We start from the raw sequence: 21,652 nt of genomic DNA, 5'->3' as shown, positions 1-21,652 counted from the left end.
AATGCTTTTAAAACGTTTCCTTTCACCAGTTAAATATTTTAAGCTAGTAGATTACCCAATAAATCTGTCCATTTCATCCAAGCTTTTCAAACGTCCCCTTGATGCTCCCTGAAGCTCACTTATATGTATGTCTATATATCACTATGATCGTCCGTATATAGCCTGCCCGCATTATTTGTCTAGGTGTCTAGCTGATCCAGCGCTGTAGGTGCTCCACAGTCGAAGGTGTCGAATGGCAATTGCTGCCCCCGCACCAGAGAACCACCTTCAGCACCACCAACCACCGCCACCACCTTCACCTGCCTCATCCCAATTTGTGGCTTGTTTCGCCTGCACTTTACACACAGTCACAGCTTAATTCGCTGGTGGGAGTATCTCCCATTCTACATATACATACATACATACATCTCATTTTTTGTGGGTAGTTAAAAAGAATTTCCAACGCTCTTGACTTACGTTTTCGAGGGCTCCGTTAAGAGGCAATAAATTTTGTAATTAGCGCAAGGTTTTACAATACCAAACGCACTGATTTGGCTCGGAACGAAACAAGAATAGCCAAGTACACCTATATAACTTTATATACGCAGTACGTAGTACTTCCCATCCGGATAGTGCTGTTCATTCGTCTTTTCTTTTGTTTTCCCTTGCCCAAATGTCGCACACGAACGCACACGGCCAGAGCTCTGAAAAAACATAAAAAAAAACAGAGGAGCGCGGAAAAAGAAAATGAAAATTCCCAAAGGAAGCATAGATAATGAGCACAGAGTCCCCGACACTCCGAATGGCAGTGGAAAAGTCGCCCAGCCGGAGCCAAAAGCCAAAGTCGCACAGACGGAAAGTGCGGCCCAATCACAGGAGCGGATTTGAGGAGATTAAAACTTTGGGGGCTGAAAAGAATCTATTTCAATAATTTAGAAATTGAATATGGTTTCGAAAGTATTACAACATATAAAAACCTGAGGTAAATAAAGCTCACCAGGCTATTATGTATTATTAAGTTATTAAGTAAACTATGTTTGTAGATATACTATAATATAGTATATAAATTGGCAAGCATACTAATCTAATATAAATAATAGCTGTAGATTGTTAATTGGTCATTTTAGTTAATAGATTTTAATTTAATATTTGAATATTGCAATTTCTGTAATTCCCAAATTTTAAGCCCGAACCAATACCCCTAGATAATCCGCTCCTGTGGGATGGTCAGTCGGCCAGTTCGTCAGTTCGCTTTCGGGTGACGTTGACTAGAGTCAGCCATTTTGCCGGAGTGGCGGCAGTACTGCCACAATGGCAATATGCCCGAGACCATTGTGGCCCGATTCTCCGTTACCAACTTCTGCTGCCGGTTCACCAGCTTCAGTGTCTCTCAGCTGCTGCCGCTGTAGCTTTTGTTTTAGCCATTGTTAGTGGTACGCTGGTGCTTCTGCGTCTGCTGCTGCTGCTGCTGCCGCTGCCGCTTCTGCTGCCTTTGCAACATTTGAATGATTCTCGTTGGTCGTGTCAGTCCCACGGGTAATTATTGACACGGTTGTATGCACGCAGCCCAAAAAGCACACACAGTGAAATGTACAAAAGCAGGCGGCGTGTTGCTTTGCCACGCGAAATAATAAAAAACCAACCAACTCCACTCGAAATAATAATGAAAATGTCGGTATTTTTGCCTCGAGGAGGGGTTTCTCTCTATAGATATGGTCGGGGTATACATATATATATGTACGTACATATGGGGGAGGGTGTGTAGGGGGTGTTGCCACCGCTGTCGCACTTGGCACGCACGGCAACATTAAAACCAATGAAAACTACAATTTGCCCTCGTAGATTAGTGGCTTTTCTTTATCATCGAATAATGTGGAATGTGCTTTTCAACTATGGAGTGACTATAAAATGGTAGTATAATTTTCATTAGGCAGAGAAGAAAATAAAGATATACTCATATTTAAATAGGCCATTAAGTAGATTAATCAGCTCTATAATAAGTCTAAAACTAGTGTAAGATAAGAAATAAGTAAAATAAGTAAAGATATCAAATTTATATAATATGTAATAAGTAGCAATATGAAAATACCTCATATTACCTCACATTTGAATACAGCAAATCCATTAGCCATGATTAATCAGTCAGGAATTTCCCCCCAATTTCTTTAGGACAATCCTCCGAAAATCCCATAAATTCTTAAAGCGCATTTCAACTAGCACATGACCATTAAAAAACCTTTCCTTTCCGTTTTCCATATAAAAGTTTATATAGCCCGAGGGGCAGGTTCCATCTACACGAGTGGGTGTGTGTGTTTTGTGTGCGTGTCTGTGTGTGTGTGTGTGTTCAACTACCCCAAAATGGCAGGTGGCAATAGATAAACGTATAAATAGGCTTGTGGGCAGCCATGTTGTTTCCCCATTAAATTTCATTTCATTTCGCCGTCTATTATTTCTTTTTTTTTTTTTTGTTAGAAAATAATTAAGAGAGCATAGAGAATAATTATATGGGTGGATAATATAATACTGTCGATATTATATTGTTCAAGTGCATGACGCGCATCGCGTGGGTGTTTTTGCTTAGTTTGGTGCGGAAAATATAATTTTCATTTTTATTTTCCATTTTCCGTACGCTTTATTGAAACATTATAAACCACGCGCGCCAAGAGTTCAATTTCAACAAAAATAACAACCGATATTTTCGTTTTGTTTAAACGGCATTATTGCCGTCGCATAAATAAAAATCATTGCACTTGCGCTTCTGTACAATATATATTATTGTTATTATTTGTTATTTGTTACTGTTATTGCTTTTGGGGCAGTTGTTGTTTATATATTTAAGCCTAAAACTGGCTTTCAATTATGCGAATTTATTTCGCACACAAAAGCGAGTGAGGAGGGCTCGGGTTATACGAGTGTGTATTTTTTGGGCTGATGCAATTTTTATGCAGAATTACTAACCAATATCATTTCGGCACAAAATTGTTAATCAGCATCCAATGAAATATGCATTTAAATTATGAATTAAATGTTAAAAGCGTGCGGTACATTAGATGACAATGAGGTGGCCAGGGGGCAATGTGCAAGTGGAATTTAATGGTATTTCATGAATTTGTTTTCCATTTTTGGAAACAACTTAAATTATTGATACATGCTACTAATACCTTGACGAATTGGAAAGTTTTGAATGATTTCTGTAAACGAAAAATACACCCAAACTTATTTCGTAAATTAAATTGACCGCGTAAATCTGGCAAATTGTCACTTTAATCGCCTGTCGATTGACGTCGGTGTTTTTTTTTTTTGTTCAACGATTGTGCCTTGACCAGGGACAAACAGAGATTCATCAGGTGCTTCCAGCGGCACTTAAGGCCTTATAAAAGGGTAATTTCACGAAATGCCACGCTTTTTAATGGCAACTTTCATTAACGAGCGGTATAACTCGATCTGCGAGGGGTGTTGTTAGTTAATTGCCAATTGCTCGCTCTCTGACGTAGACAATCACATTATAATATGCTCACTTAATTATTTAATGGCTTTCCGAACACTTTAAGCAAACAAACGAAATTAATAATACACGCAATTATCGCGATTTCATCGATATAAACGCCCTATCGTAACCAGCATCTGCAAAAGGCGGCCGTAAAACTCCTGTAAAACTGTCAAAACCAACGACTCATAAACTTCGCAACCAAAAAGCGGACGAAAGTAAATGCAAATAAATGATGCCGCTAATTAAATAATAATAAAAGGACGGTGCGTTTTTTTTTCGAATAATATTCTTTTTTATTTGTTTTTTAAGAGTTTTTTTTTGCTTTTCAGTTTTTTCTTCTTGGTTTTCCTCGGTGTGGATGTGTGTTTGTGTGTGTGTGGGTGGAAATGCACCGCTTTGTTGACTTTGCTGTTGCATATATATGTACGTCTATATAATTTATTATACAGTTGAGGGCATGGCTTAATCTTAAATATTCGGCTTCGCTTCTCTCGCTCTTACAGCATAGTTTTCAACATACCAAAACAAAGTACACTAAACAAAAATTTCGTTAGATTCTATAATATATAAAGTTACACCAAAGGATAGGGTTTGATTTTCTTTTTAGTTTTTTGTATAAGAAAATAGAAAAAGTAGACTAAAATGTAAACGTATATCAAAAAACACAAAGAGGATTTTTTTACACAATTTTCGTTTATTTTTGTTGTTGAAATAATTTCAAGTTTGTCGTTTAGCATTTAGTTTGCCTTTTGTTTTAATGTACATCAATTAATATATTACAATTTAGCATTTGTGGTATTTGATTATTATTGGTTTGTTTAAATTTTAAGATTTAGCTATATTCTTTTTTGTTTTCCATTCGATTTCCTTTTGCTTATATAGAAAGTACAGTACTAAGTAACTAAACTTCACGTGCCTATTCATTAAAAATTACCGCCTAAAAATTAAAATTTATATTTTGTAAATGTTGTTTATTTTTTTTTCGCTTGTGGTTGTATTTTTAATGATTTTTCGCTTAGGGGGCTTATTAAAAAATCTACAATTGCATTTAAAGCTAAAAAATATGACTTAACTGTAAGTTTTTTATTTACAGATGTTTTGGGGTTTTCTCATATTTTACTTAATCCTTCCTTCATCTCGTATTTTTGTTTACTCGCCGCGCGTTAAATTCTACGATTTTCTTTTTCTGTTCGTTTATAGATGTTTTAGAGTACAATCTACTGGCTATATATATATAATATATATAAACACGGCTTGCTTAAGAACCTAAACCCTATCTAGAACCCACCGCGTTCTCCTACCGCTGCCTTCATTTTCATTGAGCCTTCTTTACTTGATCTAAACGGCGACAAAGTGTTGAACGAAAAAGTATTTTGTGGACTTTTGGGCATGGAAACATTTACCTTGCTTATGGAGAGCAGCTGAGGAATTTGTTTTCTTTGCTTGTCTTTTTTGGTTTCTTTAACACTTGGGTCGCACTTTTAACTAGTTTCTCTGTTTTTTTTGTTTTCATTTAGTTTAATTTTTTAGCATTTAGTTTTTAGGTTAAAACAACATCACTTGGTTTCACGTTTGATTTGAATTGCGTGTTTCTTTCGCTTTTTTACAAAGGAAATGTTTCGTTTACATTTTAATTTAGTTAATTTGATTTAATTTAAGCAAGTTTTTCAAACTTTAAAACAAACTAAAATGGTGGATGGCAGCCTCCCCATCTTCTCCACCTCCTCCACTCCCTGCTCCTATTTAAGCTGAAGTTTAACACAGATTAATGCACTGGTAAAAAAGATGATTTCTCAACCTCATCGACGGACCTCATCTTATTTCTATTCTTTAAAGATCTGCATACAGTCGAGCTTGTCTAACGTGGAACTCAAAATGATTCGTATTGTTTAAATATATATGTTTTAAATAATGTTTTTCCGCCTCTATTTAGTAACAGATTTTAAGAACACTGTGAAGCGCTATTCCGAAATTTTAAAAAACCTCAAAACACCGCAGAAATAAAATATTGAAAAATTTCAAAAATATTCTTATGACTTACGAAATATTCTAAAATTCTCACAGCTAGTTAAATTTTAGATAGCTACTTCTGCGATCATTCGAATCGAACCAACTGAGTTCGCGTTAGAGAAGTTCGACTGTACGATTCTAGGGCTGCTCCCGCTTGAAATGCGGCCACCCATTCGACGCCGAATCCTAGGAGGACTCATAGCCGAACCAGGCGGCCGACGAATGCTATTCGCCACCCGCTCCGCCCGCCCCGCCAAAGCTGTTGAAGTGCCGTACCGCTCCCGGTGCCGCCGCCGCTCCAAACTGCAGACTCAACTCGAAGAGGCGGCGGGCGTGGAGCTGCTGCTGCTGCTGCTGGTGGTGGTGGTGCTGCTGGTGATGGTGGTGCTGATAGTGGTGGTGCTGGTGCAGCGGATTCAGATTGAGATGGCCACCGAGCACCGAGGATGCGGATCCGGCCGGCGAGGCGGAGCTGGGCGGCTGGAGTGGCAGGCCACTGTTGCTGCCGGCACCCGGTGACAATTGGGAATTGCTGCTGGTGCCGCCGACGGTCTGCTGCTGCGAGTGCTGCAACTGATCGCTCGTGTGGAACAGGTGCGGATGGTGGGCGGGATTCAGGTGCGGATGCTGGTGCGGATGCGGATGCGGGTGGTGCGGATGCTGGTAGCGCATGGGATCCATGTACATGGCGGCTGCTGCAGCGGCTGCTATGCTGGATGCCTGCTGTTGTTGCTGTTGCTGCTGGTGGTGTTTAACTTGCTCCTCGTTGTTGTTGTTATTATTATTGTTATTGTTGGTGCTGCTATTGTTGTTGTTATTATTATTATTGTTGTTAGCCTGATTGCCAGCGGAGGAGCTGCCCAGCGGACTCTGCGGCGACATCACCTGGCTGGTCATCGTAGCCGATGATCCCGCACTGGAGGATGGTGTATTCGGTGTGTGCTGCTGCTGATGTTGCTGCTGTTGCTGGTGTTGCTGCTGCTGTTGTTGCTGCTGCTGTTGCTGCTGGCTTAGACTATTGAGGGATGCAGGAGTGGACGCAGCTGCAGCTGAGTTCGACTCCTGGATTTCTGATTGCTAGTGGGCCGCCAACTGATGCGCCGCTACCGCCGAGGATTGCATATTCTGTGGGCTCAGCATGGGCGGACTGTGCGAGTGGGAGTGTGTGCCCATCGGACTGCCGTGCATGTCGTGATGCGGATGATAGCCACCGTGATGCATATGGCCCGGCGGCATGCCGTCCATCATGTCGCCGCCGAGCGTATTTGGTGGCGTCATGCGCTTCTCCTTCTGCCGCCGATTACAGAACCACACGCGCACCACCTCCTTCTCCAGCTGCAAGGAGTCGGCCAACGAGGTTATCTCCTGGGCGGATGGCTTCGGCTGCTTGTGGAAGTGCTGCTCCAGTGCCCCCTTCACGCTCACCTCGATGCTGGTGCGTTTCTTGCGCTTACGCCCCTGAGCGGCGATCTTGTCAATGGACGTGGGTGAGCCCGTTGTGGAGTCCGCCTCCTCCAGCCACTTCTGCAGCAGCGGCTTCAGCTTGCACATGTTCTTGAAGCTCAGCTGCAGTGCCTCGAATCTGCAGATGGTCGTCTGCGAGAACACATTGCCATAGAGAGTGCCCAGTGCCAGGCCCACATCGGCCTGGGTAAAGCCCAGCTTGATTCGGCGCTGCTTGAACTGCTTGGCAAAGGCCTCCAGATCATCGGACGTGGGAGTGTCCTCCTCGCCGCCGCTTATGGCATCCCGATCGCCACCGCCCATGTGATGGTGTATGTGCAGCTGTGGCGATTCCCCGCGCAGCGTATGATGCAGTGGCGCCACACTCTGATGATGGGCCGCTGCAACCGCATGGGCCGGATGATGGAGCATTCCGTTCATGGCATGATGGTACTGCAACGGAGACCCGCCCGTGGGCGCATAGTGTCCCGCATGGGGGGCATGCCAGGCGGCATGGGGCGAGGCCATGCCCTGTTGGATGCGCGTCTGCTGCGAGAGATGCGACATCTCCTGCTTGACGGTATCGGCTGCCGAGGCAACGGCAGCGGCGGCGGGCAGATGGTGCGTATGATGGGTTTGCATCCACGGATCCGGATGGAGGGCACTCCATGAGCCCAACCCGGAACCGGAACCCAATCCAAGTCCGCCACCATTGCCCTGGCCATTGGGCGATGGCGACGAGGGCAACTGATGGTGGGCAGCTGCCGCGGCGGCGGCATGATGATGATGATGGTGCTGCATGTACTTCATCTCACCGGCATCCGCCGCCGAACGCGGCGACGAGGTGTGATATCCACCGCCTCCGAGGGCCATGTCCAGATCACCGCTCGGCGGCGTCATGTACGAAGTCGCGGCCATCCCCACCGCTCTGGGGCTGTTCAGGCCCTCCACGCTGGCGGGGTAGGGCTCCAAGTTGGGGCTCAGTTTAACGACTTTGTACACCGATCGATCGAAAGGAAGACCAGGGTCCCTATGCTCATTCCACTCGAACCGTGAGGCAACCGTCTTGACGTCTTTTACGGGCAACGTGGCAGGCGCAAAAATATTCTATTTCGCTTATTTTGTTTTTTCGTTTTTTGTTTTTGGGTTCGACGGTTTTTTCCGTTTGCTTTTTTGGGGGCGTGGCCCTCGAGCGCGTTCAACAAGTTTATTTCAGCTTTGGGTTAAGTAAAAAATCCGACGGCAATTTGCTTGGGGTTTCACGTTTATTTAGCTTGACTAGCGTGTTGGGCTAACTGCGTTTTATTTGGTTATTTATTTAGATTTTTTATTTTCGAATTTCATTTAGCACTTCTAACACTTGGCACTTTTTGTGGCGATTTTTCGCAACGATTTAAATCATCGATAGAACTCAGTGGTCAGAACGCAGAACTCTGATATTCAGATACAGATTGAGATTTCGAATGTGTGTTTCTACTGGGTTGCTTGACCGATTCGATGCCGATTGAGATTTGAGATTGTGTGTTGTGAGATTTGAGCAGTCAAGACAGCCGAGAGCCCAGGGAAAATTCACGTGCAGACTCGTAGAGCTATCGAAGTGAACTAACGTCATGTCTCGCACCGCAGCTCTACGTTGAGCGCTCTCGACGCTCGGCGGTACGTCACACAGATACGATTACGCACACCGACGAGCGCAGTACGCACACACACCCCGGCGAGCGAAACCAGTTTGTCCGCTGGCCTTCCAGCGTTCCATGGGTGCGAGCAGCACCGCCATTGGTGCGGCAAGCGAGATAGACGCTCTACCGAGCAACTGGAAGGGAGACTTGCGCTCTATTGGGCTCGCCGTATTCCAGCGTTACGCCCCCAAAACCAGCAAAAACAAAAAATATATGAGCTGAAAAAATAATACCAGAGCCGGCTCTACGAAGTTCCCTCAATGCATTCCCATGCAGAGTGACATTTTTAATTGCCCAGTGCCCAGTGCGAGCGAGAGAGGGCGAGAGATGATACGAACGGCGACGGCGCATCTCTCGATTTCTTCGAGTCCCAGCTATCGGGAACACAGGGATTGCACGTAGTGCCATCTCCCAGTTGGAGCTTTTGCGTCCAGGACTTCTCTCTCCCGTTCGGGGAGCTTTGTTTCAGTTCCTTGCAGCTCCTTGGCCAGACAACTTTTCCCTTAGCTTTGTGAGTGTGTGTGTTTGCTTGGGAGGGGGGGAAATCTGGAGTGGTTGCCATTGCGATTTGGAGAACATATTACTAACGTACCGTAGACAAGGAATTAAACAAATAAACAGTTCAAAAATTTAACTATTTATCGTTGTGCTTTTAACAATACTATTGAAGGCAACCGTTTTTCTCGTTCGTTCAAAAGTGTGAATAGTAATAATACATAATCTTTATAGAACAAATAATATTTGATTATCATAAATCTGCACAATATAATTTTCGCTGAATTCTGTTAAAAATATATTTTATAGACTGTTTCCCATTACATATTTAACCAATGTGTTAAAAAGAAACACATATTTTTATGTTTTCTGTTTCTAATATATGTGCGTGAAGTTTAATTAAATTAAAGAAAGTAAATTCTATCAGTTTATTTATTATTTTGAAATAGTATTTAAAACTGTTGCTTGAAAAAGTAACCATATTATCGGTGAATATTTTTTCGTTTTCTTTTTCATATGCATATAAGTTCATTTGGCTGCCTACATAAAATATACCTTTCTTTTACACCTTGATATCTTTCTTTTGGTCATTGTGTTTTGTGACTGTGTTTTGACTGCTTTACAGTTAAATTATGTTTCACTGACAAAAGATATTGATTCACTTCATCCGTCAGTTTCATTGATTCTATGACCAGTTTGCGAAATTAATGCGAAACTAGCGATCCATTTGCATAGCTAAAGGAATTGCCATCGTTAAAGTTATCATTGGAATACTGACTTTTGTTTCTGGCTGTGCAGTTTTTAAAGTTTTTTGATTTAGTGGAGCGTTAGGGGTCAATAGGAAGAATCGAATGAAAAGTATCCGTAAGAGTTTATGTTTCCTAAAACAATGAATGAATGAAACTCTGGACACAATCTCCTTTAAAGCCAATTTTAGCTTATTTAACCAAATTTGCCTTTCTAAAATAAAGGCAAATTACTTAATATTTTCACACTATTTCCCTTAAATATGTCAACAAATATTCAGAATTTTCCCACAAAATGGGAGAGCTATCCTATCATATATTTTCTCATTTAATAAATCCTGGCACACATAATATGCCCAAGAATCCCATAAACACCCACCACAAAATACTAAGCATAGTTGTAGACGACCCCTTTGAGGCAGGTCAAGAGCTCAATCAAAAAATTATGCAAACTAAGGTCATCCAGCCGAGCAGACGCAAGCCAGACAAGTTCGAGCGTATTTGCATGAAATTTGTTTACGTTTTTTTTCCATGACCATATCCTTTGGCCACGCACTTGGGCATAATTAATAAGCCAAGCGTTTCCAACCCAAAAACCCCAGTGACAAAATAAAGTCACAGTCATTGTTGGTCCTTAGACAAAAATTTACATGATAATTAGGTGGCGGCGCTAAATAACAACAGCGAGTGAGTAAAAAACCAAAAACAAAAAAAAACGCTGGTATTTAAATTTCAAATGTCGAAGCGAAGGAAGAAATCCTGTTTCTGCTGGCCATCCTCCCTCCTCGGTGATTCTGTCACTTTTTTCTGCTTTTCGTTTTTTGTCCATATGCTAAATGCGCACGCGCCGCGTTTTTGGTTTTTGTGGCCAGCAAAGGACTTGTTGCATAATTATGCGCCGCATGCGAGTAAATAAAAAACGATGCGATGGTAAAAAATGAGCAGGAAAATATACATATATACAACTAAGCGCTGCGTTTATGAATGGAAGATATTTCGTGGCGGCCGCGTCCACGGCGCCGTTGATTTGGATGATAATGAGCTCGATTAGCATTTCGGCTGCATTTTTATATGGCCATCTACCATCTACCCGTCTCCCTCTCCAGTCGGCTGTCTCTATCTCACACCTCGTTTTCGGGCCGCACTTGTTTATAATTATTAGCATAATTTTCTTTCTTATTTTGCATTAATTTGCCATCCCGACCGGCAAACGAGTGCGAGTGCGAGCGAGAGCCGAAAACCTCAATGTCTGCTTTGGTAATTAAAGTGCCATAATTTCCGAATCAAGACATACATATAAACTGGTCTGCTTTTGATCGCTTTGTTTATCGCCCAATACAATTAATGCACACTCACACACTCGATAAGTATGCGAATCTCTATATTTGTGGGGGAAATAAAACACGTCGACTAATTTGTGGCAAATGCAAAGTAATTTTATCGGTTTAAGCTGTATTTAATGCCATTGAACAGGATTTTCGGCTTGAAGAGCATTATTTTATTGCAAGTGCCACTCGGCGAAGTGGGTGTATAATTTTAAGTGTTAGTCGTAACTCTAATTTAAATAAGGAAAATTAAAGCAAATTAATATAAGGATATAAACAAACAAAGAAGCTTTAGCTTGGGAACACTTCGCGTGTGTTTTAAACTTAATATGTACAGAAAATCCAAAAGCCATCTAAGCATTTGAAACATGATTCCTTTTAACCATTAACAGATAAAATGATCTCCTTTTTAAGCGTAACCTTTAGAACCCCAGTTGATTTGATAGGTAACCCAAGGAGAATCGATTAAAACTCTCGCATTCAATTAATCCTTACCTTGTCCTACCTACATCATCTTCAAAGTAAATTTCATGCAAATAATCCCACCATCGCCCTCCCAACCCCTTTCCATCCTTCAACCTTCACCCCAACCCCATTTCCGGATCTATCTATTTTGCTCATTTGCAAACAAACGTTTCATTAGAGAGACACATCGAAGGCATCATCATCAGCTGCAATCCATTTGCGTAAAAAGAAGAAGCCTCGGACAACTCGTTACCATATGCCCAGCTCTCGATTATTTTTTGCGCGCCAAAAAAAAAGTGGAGAGACAAGCACTTAAGAAAAAGGATGGTGAGGAAGTCCTGAAGACGAGGCCGCCGAAGAAGACAACCCTTGAGCAACCCTTTATTACGCTTTTCGGCAAGGTCAACTATCTATCCGTGTAGGCAAATTGCATATAGGCAAATCCGAATCTCCCGTGAATGCAACCCAACCATTTATCATTTTCTTTCTGTTCTCTTTTTTCGTGTGGCCCTTCTGCAATATCAATTTTTGCAATTTTGCATGCAGCGGCCGTTAAAAAAGTCTCTGGTATGCAATCAGGGCGCTTATCCTATGGGTCTTCGGCCCGAATCCTTTCACTTTCGCTACCTACGAGCCGAGACAAGCTGGCAGGGCAATTCAGAAGTAGAGTTTGCCAAAATTCCAGCACACACACGCACATCCTTGCTGTCATATGCAAATTAGCACAGCCAAAATAGAAAATTTCTGCGTCCCGCCAAAAAACACAGACCAGCAGCAACCAAAAAATAAAGTAAAAATGCGAACGGAGCTCAAAATGGCAATTGTTGTCGAAAAGGGTAGAAGAACGACCCATCGCCCCGTTTTCGGTTTAAATGCATTTTTGGTGCGCCTCATTGGCTTTTGGCATTGAAGCCCGACGCCCAACTGTCAATGAGACCGCGCAAAGGGCAAATATGCAAATTAGTTAGCATTTTTTCCCTTTTATTTATTAACTAATTTATCTCTGCGGCGCTGTGACACGTCCCATAGGCAGAGCGAACCCGTCAGGGTCGTGAATTATTGGCGAACGACATAGAGGAGGTACGAAAAAGCGTTGCAACACCTGGACACAATTTTTTTTTCAACTTTTTTTTTTTGCCTTTATGTGGGGTAAGCGTCGCTTTCAACGCTCGTTAAGTAGTTAAGTAGGTTATGATAAAGCCGATTGTAGAAGAATAGTTAAAAATGTCCTTAAATCTACTGGGGTAAATTTAAGAGCTATGAACATGAACATGTATAAATGTTAACTTAGATAATAATATCCAAAACTCGCTGAAAATTATATAAATAAGTTAGAAACAATTTTACCCATCATATAAACAATATATGTTTGGAACATAAAATCAGATCAATTTTCGATTTAAAAGCCAAAACTTGCATCTGCTTAACTCACTTTCGAGATTTGAGTTTAATAGTTTGGATTTTGGTTTCATTATTCGGAAAAACTCCAGATAAACAGAAAATCTAGAAAAATAAATAATGCATTAAGACGTTAAATCTCCATAAACTTCACTTTTGTGTGCTGTCCTCTCACTTTCAATCGGCTCGAAATGCAAACCAAAGCACTCAGTCACTGAAAACCCAACCCAAGAATGATGGCTGGAAAATGGAAAATGTATGAAAATTAAAACTCTGTTCACACCCACCGAAGTGGCGACAGGAAATTCAACGAAATACATACAAGCCGGGCGGCAAAGGGAAAAACATATGTCAATAAAAATCTCTTTTCATGGAACATTTGCATAATGCAGTCAAAAGGGCAACGCGTTCTCCGACTCTTCCTTTTCCTGTGCCCAGGTGACTGGGACTTCAAACAGAGGCCAAACTTGCAAACTATGGCACAACTACGGCACGCATGTTGGTTGGTTTCCTTCGAAAAACAGAAAAACCGGAAAAAAAACGATTGCGTCAAACGATATCCATCGCATTTCGAGGGGTCGTGGCCTTTTAGGCCCAGGGGTGCATATCATTAGCGACAAAAACAGTGGCACACATTTTCCGACTGACACTTTTTTCCTGGCACACCAAATGCCTCCTGGCACATCAAAGGCCAATCAACTCGTCCAATTGTTTTTATGCCCCGAGTTCTTAGTGTTTTCGGTTCTTATAGGAAGCGGAAGTGAACCCTTCTAACCCCTGACTTAGCCTTTCCACGAACCATCTGCCCAAGGGGTGGGTTTTTCGACAGTCCGTGGTGAGTTTCCTCTGACCTTACCATAAAAATTACAAATTGGAAAGTTTTGCTTAACCAAATGAAAGATTGTTTAAACTTTATATTTTATAATATTTCAATAATGTATGATTTTGATGAAAAACAACATCAGTTTAACTTTTATGTTTTAAATCTACCAGGTAGGTAGTATTTAAGTGATAAAAAACATCACAACTTCCTTCATTATTACATAATTTCTGTTTTTATTTACAAATCTGGTTAAATGAATTTTAATTGAACCATAAACGCCATTTTTATTGCGTAAGTCGCACGCGCCACGCCGAACCAAATTGCGCAGAAATTGCAAATCGCCCATAAGGCATAAATGAAATTTTTATAATCGAAACGATTGCCGAAAAACGCCCGAAAGTTTCGCATGCGCCGAATATTGTGTTTTTGCCGCTGCCACCGAAATTGCTTATACTGTTACTGTTATTGTTATTAACTTTAGCTGACAGTGACAGGAGCGAAAAACTCAAAATAAAAAACTTTGTGCCGACAAAGACTTGACGCCCTGACGTGACATGGTCAACTTTTATATTTATATTTTTTTGGACGGGAGATGTGGTCAGGAGTTCTTTGATCTGCGGGCGGCTGACGGAGGTGGATATAGCACGTGCAGAAAGCCTCAGCCGGCGATGGTATCTACTGAACCACTATCCTCCAGAGATGTGGCGAAAATCAAAAGACTTCGGACACAAACGCGTTTTCATTGAAACCGCTTTGAGCGCGATGCTTTACACCTGATAACCGACCAAAAAAGTAAGGTGAAATAAAACGCAAAAAAATGGAGTAGTCTTTCCATTGAGACCGCCACAGGACTGTGATGTAATCAGACTCTCAACCCACCCCCCGCGCTCCTGCGATTTGCCGTACGTGATATTGTTAAAAGCTTTTAATTGAAGTCATCTTCTTGCTCAAAACAGGTAGCTGCCCCCAAAGAGTTGTCTTCTTCTGCTGCCATCGATGTCGAGCATTTTTATGATTAAACTAATTTTTCTTTCCCCCATATAGCAGGTGATGGTTCCCCGAGCTCTCCCGATATCCCGCCATTCCTGTGCGTCCCCCTAGCCAAGTTATTTTAATAAACTGCGCGACGTGCCGAGCATTCTGAAATGCGATCAGTTTCAATTTTATTATTGCCGCTTCTGCTTTTCAGCATTTCTGCTTTTAGATTATGTAGTTCCAGCACTTGTAAGTGTTGTTAGAAGCCAGCCCCGAAGAGGAGTGCCCCGGACACGGCTGACCAGGCCCAACGTGCTCATTTAACAGTAGCCAGCAAACGTTCACATTTCCCTGTTGTTTGTACCTCTTTGTATAATAATTTAAAGCGGCGTAAAAATATTTTAATGATAAGATATAATGGCCGTTCAGCTGGCGGAGGCGCTTCGCTTTTGGCCAAGTCAAACAAGGCGTTTAGAAGAGCCTTTAAAGTTGAAGACCGGTGCGGGCTAGGAATTTTAACTTTGGTTTGGCTAATAACATAATAAAAACCCTACGAAACGATTCGACAATATTATAAAATTGAATAATTTGAATTATTCAAATTTCTTGCATACCTCGCGGTGCACTAAAGTTATGAAAATAAGTTTCTACAAATAGATTTTTAGCACTTTTCTCAAAGAATTAGAAATTGGAAAGTTTTATATTTTTGGTTCCTATCATGATTTATTTGTGCTATTTTTCTTGTAAACTTCCTCTTTAAAAACACCATCTATTATGCCCCTTTTTAAAAAATGTTTGCAGTGATTGTAGGCAACCTGTACACGAAGCTTATTTATTTTCCAATCCTTACCCCCTGAAATAATTTATGCGCTGCAATGACACTTGCTCATGACCTTATCGACGTCGTCATCGTCATTGCAGTTGGGCCCGGACTTTGGCAACAACTTTGGCCAGCGGCATACATATTTTTTTGGTTTTTGTTTTCGCTGTGGCCAGAGCTAAGCGAAAAACCAATAACAACAATTAAGCACATATACACGACCATGCACAACAACAAAGAGCACAGTGGTGCCATGAATTGTATTGTTGCCATTTTTCTTTATGGTTTTATGCGTTTTGGCATAGAGTTCCAGCCGGAGTCGAAGGAGAGTTGGATATTGAGCAAATAAATCAATTTATTTCAATTATAATTATAGGCTCGAGTGCAGGCCGAAGCAGAGAGACTCCACTTCTCACTGCATCCTTCTGCAGTTTTTTATTTTTTTTCGATCGCCTGCGGGTAATGTTTTTTTCCCCCTCTTTTTTACTGGGAGCGCGCGTGGCCAACTGCTCATTACTTTTGTGGCAGCACACGCCCCGTTTTGGTTATTGAGGCGTAGTTTTGGCCAATTGTTGAAAAATGAAATGGTCTGGCACATAGTTATGCCCCGATATCGGATCGGCATCTCCCTCGCTTCTGGCTAGGCATTCGTATGTTACATGGAGATGTAAGAATTTCATTTTTGATTTTAATCAATAGAATCGCCGGTTATTTATACGCCAGCGCTACTTCACAACTTTATTTGAATGCCCCAGGGTTTGCTCTTTGAGCCCTCGATTCGGTGGGTTTTTTCCTTATTCGGCAAGGTTGCAAATTATATGCATTACAGGCTGCACCGATGAGTGCGATAAGTAAGCGGAATTACCGATGGATTTAAACAACTTATTATAAGGTAGGCTCAAAAATGAATAAAAAAGAGTTTATAAAAAAATATTTAAGGTTTATTTTAAAAATGTGAACATAAAAAAATATATTTTTAAAAATGCCTTATTTTAAAATCATAAACAATAATCAAATATGTAATTGGGTGACAAATACTTTACGTAGGTGAACAAATAACTTAAAATCATATATCTACCCTTTACCTTCTGACATTCAGTAACCTTTAAGAAAAAGTCAAAGGCAATCTGGAATCTTAATCTGGAAACTGTACTGCACCTGCTATCCGCCAGTTGTCAACGCCAGTAGCTCGGGACCCAGTCTTCAGAAATAGTTGTAGCCGTTCCATATCTAAATATACAAACGTACAGATACCGGCTGCGATGCCTTGCCAACCTGTCTCACATTTCAAAATACATAATTAAGTATGCACAGCGAGTTTGTTAGATAAAAATCTTAAAAACCCTTAAAAAGCTTTAAGCGCCTAAGACACACACACTGGAAATTATTCACTTGTATGGGGCGGGCAAAAGAGACAAACCGAGGAGGCAATACTTGATGGATAACTTGATAGGTATCAGAAGAGTTTTTCTCTTTCTGTTGGCGACTTTTTGGTCTTTTTTTCGTATCAGAGCACAAAACAAGCTAGAAATACAACAACTATCACGTATGCGATGTATGATACGAAAACACTTTGGCGACAATCATGGGAACGATTTTTTTTGGATTTGTGTGCGTCGCTAGCTGCGACCATTAAAATGACCAAACCCAAAGAAGAGGTCAGACCGATAACGAGCGAAAGCTAAAAAGGCAGTTAAGACGGTCTGGCACCTGATGGTCGTTTTAGCCGATTTGTAACAGAAAGCTTTCACATGTGTCTCCAAAAAAAAAACTGACAACCAAACCCAGCCGATGCCCGGCGACTAATCAACGACTGAAATCGATAAAGTTTCCCAATGCCAGGGAGACACTGAAGAAACTTAATTAAAAGGTCTCTGTTAATGCTGTTAATTTGAAAATATTGTCGAAGGAAACGACCTGACATACCAGCACACAGTCACACACACTAGATGAGGCTCTCGAAATCAGACAAAAGATGCTACGTTATAAAATCGTAGAAGAAACGCCATAAAAAACGGCAGCCAACAGCATCAACTAATTTTATGGCCCCCGCATTTTGTGTCTGCGTTGACAGACATCTCGGCGGGATCGTATCCCCTCCGGTTTACCACCTGGTTAATCAGGCCCCAAACGCAGTTGATCAACAATTTCAGCCTGATGACAAACAAGTTCGTTGCCCAACGCATTTGCTCCAAATATTCGGCTAGCAGCAGCACAAACACCAAAAACCTTTTTCAATAACAAGTTCGTTGCCTAAGTCTTTTGTTTTAATTTTTACTCGTGTTCAGTCAAATGAAGCAGAATATTTTTAAATATACTTCTCTGTTTTTCTCAGCTAATTTTATAAGTGGCTAAAGAAATGCTACGTTCCTTTTTTTAGTAAACAATTTCAATGAATTATATTTATAATATAGTTTTGGGACATTTGTTTGAATAATTTCTTGGTAAGTACTTAAAAGACAAAATTTATTTAAAGTATATATTAAATAGATACCCGTCAAATGTGAGTAGCTCATGTTTTTTTCCTTTCCCACTTCAATTAAAGCCTAAATATATGAGAGCGACCACCGCTCTGCAAATGCACCCATCGCATACAAATGACGCCCATTTGGCCTTAACCAAAACGAAAATTTCACTGAATTTTCAATGCGACAACCGATTTCCTCAATCAAAACGAAGTCATTGAAAATTAAGTCCCCCGCCCACGACCGCCTCCCCTTAATAATGTTAATAATCAGGCATATAGACGATGTTAAAGAGTTGCACCAGCAACGAACAACAACGAAAATGCACCGTGATGCAGGTGGTTTTGGGGCGGGTGAACGGATGGGTGTAAGTGGATGGGGCCAATTGCGATTGCTGCGTGGCCTCCGTTTCATTTTTATATATATGTGTATGCATAAATATATGTGTGTATACAATTTTTGTTGGTACGCCCGAATGGCGTTGCACGCACACATGAAGAGATGGATACACACGCACTAGCAATGTAACTTCAACCTTCAATTGTTGTTGGCGGTTGTCACGAAACGTTATTCGTGCGGCGGCCATGCGAGTTCACTGCCTCCCCGCACTGCGCGTGTGTGAGTAGCTTTTGGTGCTTTTCACATACAGTGAAGCTTCGGAAGGGAAACCATTAGATTGGATGTCAGCTAAGTAAGCTCAGAAACTTATAGTTTGCACAATGTTTAAAATGTAGTGTACATTTAATTGTTCTACAACTATTTTGGAACCTAATTGGGGAGCATACAAGCTCCCACTAGTCAGAAATTTAATGTTATAAGGCTTCCTAATTTGTCCACATAAACGTCTAAATAAAAAGTTTCTTCTTCTTTGCATTGACTGTACATACACACATTGTATAATGTTGTTGGCCATTTGCCGTTCGCTTTGTTTTTATTGCTCTTTGCCGCATTCGTGGCTATAACAAATAACAACAGCAACAATCACAGTGGGCTCCTCACCATGGCGGCCATATTAACATGGCTTAGAGTACAGTTTGCACCTGCAGCTAAGGCGGGACGGACTGAAAAAACAAAATATCGTTAACTGCTCAAAAGTTTTACGACAGAGAATCTATTGTTGAGTACTGCACGTGATTGAATCGAATCGGAGAAGGAAAACCACAAACAAAAACACTAGAAAAATTGCGTTGGTTTTTTCGGGGGCAAATTAGAAAACCCGCTCACGATCAAAGCCAACTACAAGAACACATCCAGCAACAAGCTAACAAGCACAACTGGGCGAATCGCAGAATTGTAGTAAAAATTTCCAAGCCTCGGGCCTGCTAATTGGCCAAGTCAATAATAACAATAAATGTATTGATTTTTCTTTATTTTTTTGGCAATTTGTCGGCTGTCAACACTCAATCATATCAGCAAATATTTATGGTCGGCTCTTTAGATATCGCAACTTTTGAACAATAAATACTTTGCATTCCTTTTAATTTGTTCAACTTCTTGTAATGCTTGCCAACTTAAAATATAGTAATTAACAGGAGGTAAACTTAAAAAAGAGAGAAGCTTCCATTGCTGTTTAATTGGCAAGGCACATGCAAGTGTAGGAGGAGGGGGAGTGGACTCATCACGGTGAGAAAACCCATCAACTTGGCTAGCTGACATGCAATTATAATTTCTTTATATATATTTTTGTGTTTGTGTGGATTAATCCAAAACAATGCGGGGCTCACACAATAAATTCATTAGTTATTGTCTAATTGGCGCATATAACGAAGGCAATTTCGAATGCTCAATGGGCACAGGGGGAATTACATTTGGGGTGTCTGCTGTTATATACATAAAGCAAGTTGAAGGAACTTTCGATAACAGATCAAGGCACTTTTTTCCTTTACTCTAGTATATTTTACTTGATTTTGTGAATGTTACCCACATAATTGATTCATTACTTCCTTTAGTGATCCGTTTTTTGTTGGTTTGATTTCATGACAATAACCCACACACGGCAATTAATTTGGGGAGAGCTTGTTGCCATTTTACGATCGTAATTAAAACCAGAGAGGCTTCCTCTATAAGTCGCTGTATTCCCGCCCTAATCCAACAACAAAATTTAACGACTGCCATCAAACTCCCAACATTTGACGCTGATTCTGTTATTATACCCAAATCAGGAAATTAACATCAGGCTGATAAAGAAATAAGCCGGTGGTTAGTCGGCAGTCGAAAGGCTTATCGCAGAAGATTGCACTTAGATAAGATTTAACTGCCAGTCCCATTTTCCGCTCTTTTAAAGTGTTAATATCCTGCCTAATGTGCGAAAAGAGTGAAAACATTGTACGTTTAAATTTAGCGAAATTCATTTGTACAGCGGCTTAATGATTGCCCTCCCACCGATAAATATTCATGAACTTAAGAGTTGTTTTCATGAACATATCTCGCGTTTGGTTGAAAAGAGTTCTTGTGATCATCTTCCTTCTGTGGCGTTGGCATTGGGCGTGAATCGCTTAGAAGTCAATTAAAAAGCGGAAGTTTTTGTGTTTCATTTTAGATAGCAAATGTCCACGCCCTTGACAGACATTCCAGCTGCATAAATCAGAGCTCCGCGATCCAAGCTGGCTAATAACAGCAATTGTTGTCAATTTGCCACAAAAGCAGGCGCGAAAAATGCAGACATAATTCCGTTGTTGCTGTCGTTAAGCTTCGAACACACCCTGACAATTGGCTGAATTTAAATTGTTTATAAAAATAGAATATGTCCCAAAACACGCGTCACACACTCACACTCGCGCGCACAGCCGAAAAATGCAGCTCACCCTGACTGGCAAGTTCGTGCCTTAAGTCTTTCGTTTTGGCCACGGTGACAATGAAAGCCTAGGATAGCCGCCTGCATTTTCTGTTCCGTCGCTGTCTCGCCACGAGCATGCAAAATGCCATTAACAATTTGCGCACATAATGCCAAGGCAGCCACACAACAAAAAAATCTGTTCCACGCACAAATCAAAAGACCAAAAATAAAACCGCAAAAAAAACTGTCTACAAGAGTTTTGAATTTATTTATGTCAGCAATTATTTTATTTATACTGTCATTGCACACATGCACACACTGTCGCCTTACATTGTCCGCTTCGCCATTCTGATTTCGCAGTCAAAATATGTTTGCAACTCATGATGTGCTACCAGTTTTCAGCGTTTCTGCTGTTGCGGTTGCCTGTGGGGCTACTGGTTTTCTGGCGGCTGCCGTTGGGGCAGATGCAGAAACGCACGTTTTCTTTCAGATCTAGATATTAAAACCAAATACTTTTATTATAATATTTGGAAAAGCCTAATTCCGACATTAAATAATTGAAACTTTTGTTGACGTCTCCACAGAACTTATTGAAAAGAAACTCAGAGACGTCAGCGAAGACGACGCCACACCAAATAATACCAATTCCCCACCGTCACCTCTTTTGGCAGCCTCAATTCCTGGGACCAAAGCAAACAGCAGTAGCCCCCAGTACACGGCAGTCCGTCAATTGTTGGCGACAAATAAATTTTTGAAGCGAAAC

The 21,652-nt window shown here is 41.2% G+C and overlaps 1 protein-coding gene across 1 annotated transcript; it reads right to left on the bottom strand.

Annotated features, from left to right (window-relative positions):
- Window positions 1-3,798: 3,798 nt before the first annotated feature.
- On the bottom strand, window positions 3,799-8,532 carry LOC117140654 (POU domain protein CF1A). Its single transcript, XM_033303695.1, is given in 1 exon segment — window positions 3,799-8,532. A coding segment is annotated over 1 exon segment (2,136 nt). The 5' UTR covers window positions 7,841-8,532; the 3' UTR covers window positions 3,799-5,704.
- Window positions 8,533-21,652: the final 13,120 nt, after the last annotated feature.

This window comes from Drosophila mauritiana, chromosome 3L (genome assembly GCF_004382145.1).
Source record: "Drosophila mauritiana strain mau12 chromosome 3L, ASM438214v1, whole genome shotgun sequence".
Classification (NCBI taxonomy): domain Eukaryota; kingdom Metazoa; phylum Arthropoda; class Insecta; order Diptera; family Drosophilidae; genus Drosophila; species Drosophila mauritiana.
This window is presented reverse-complemented; position numbering and strand designations above follow the sequence as displayed.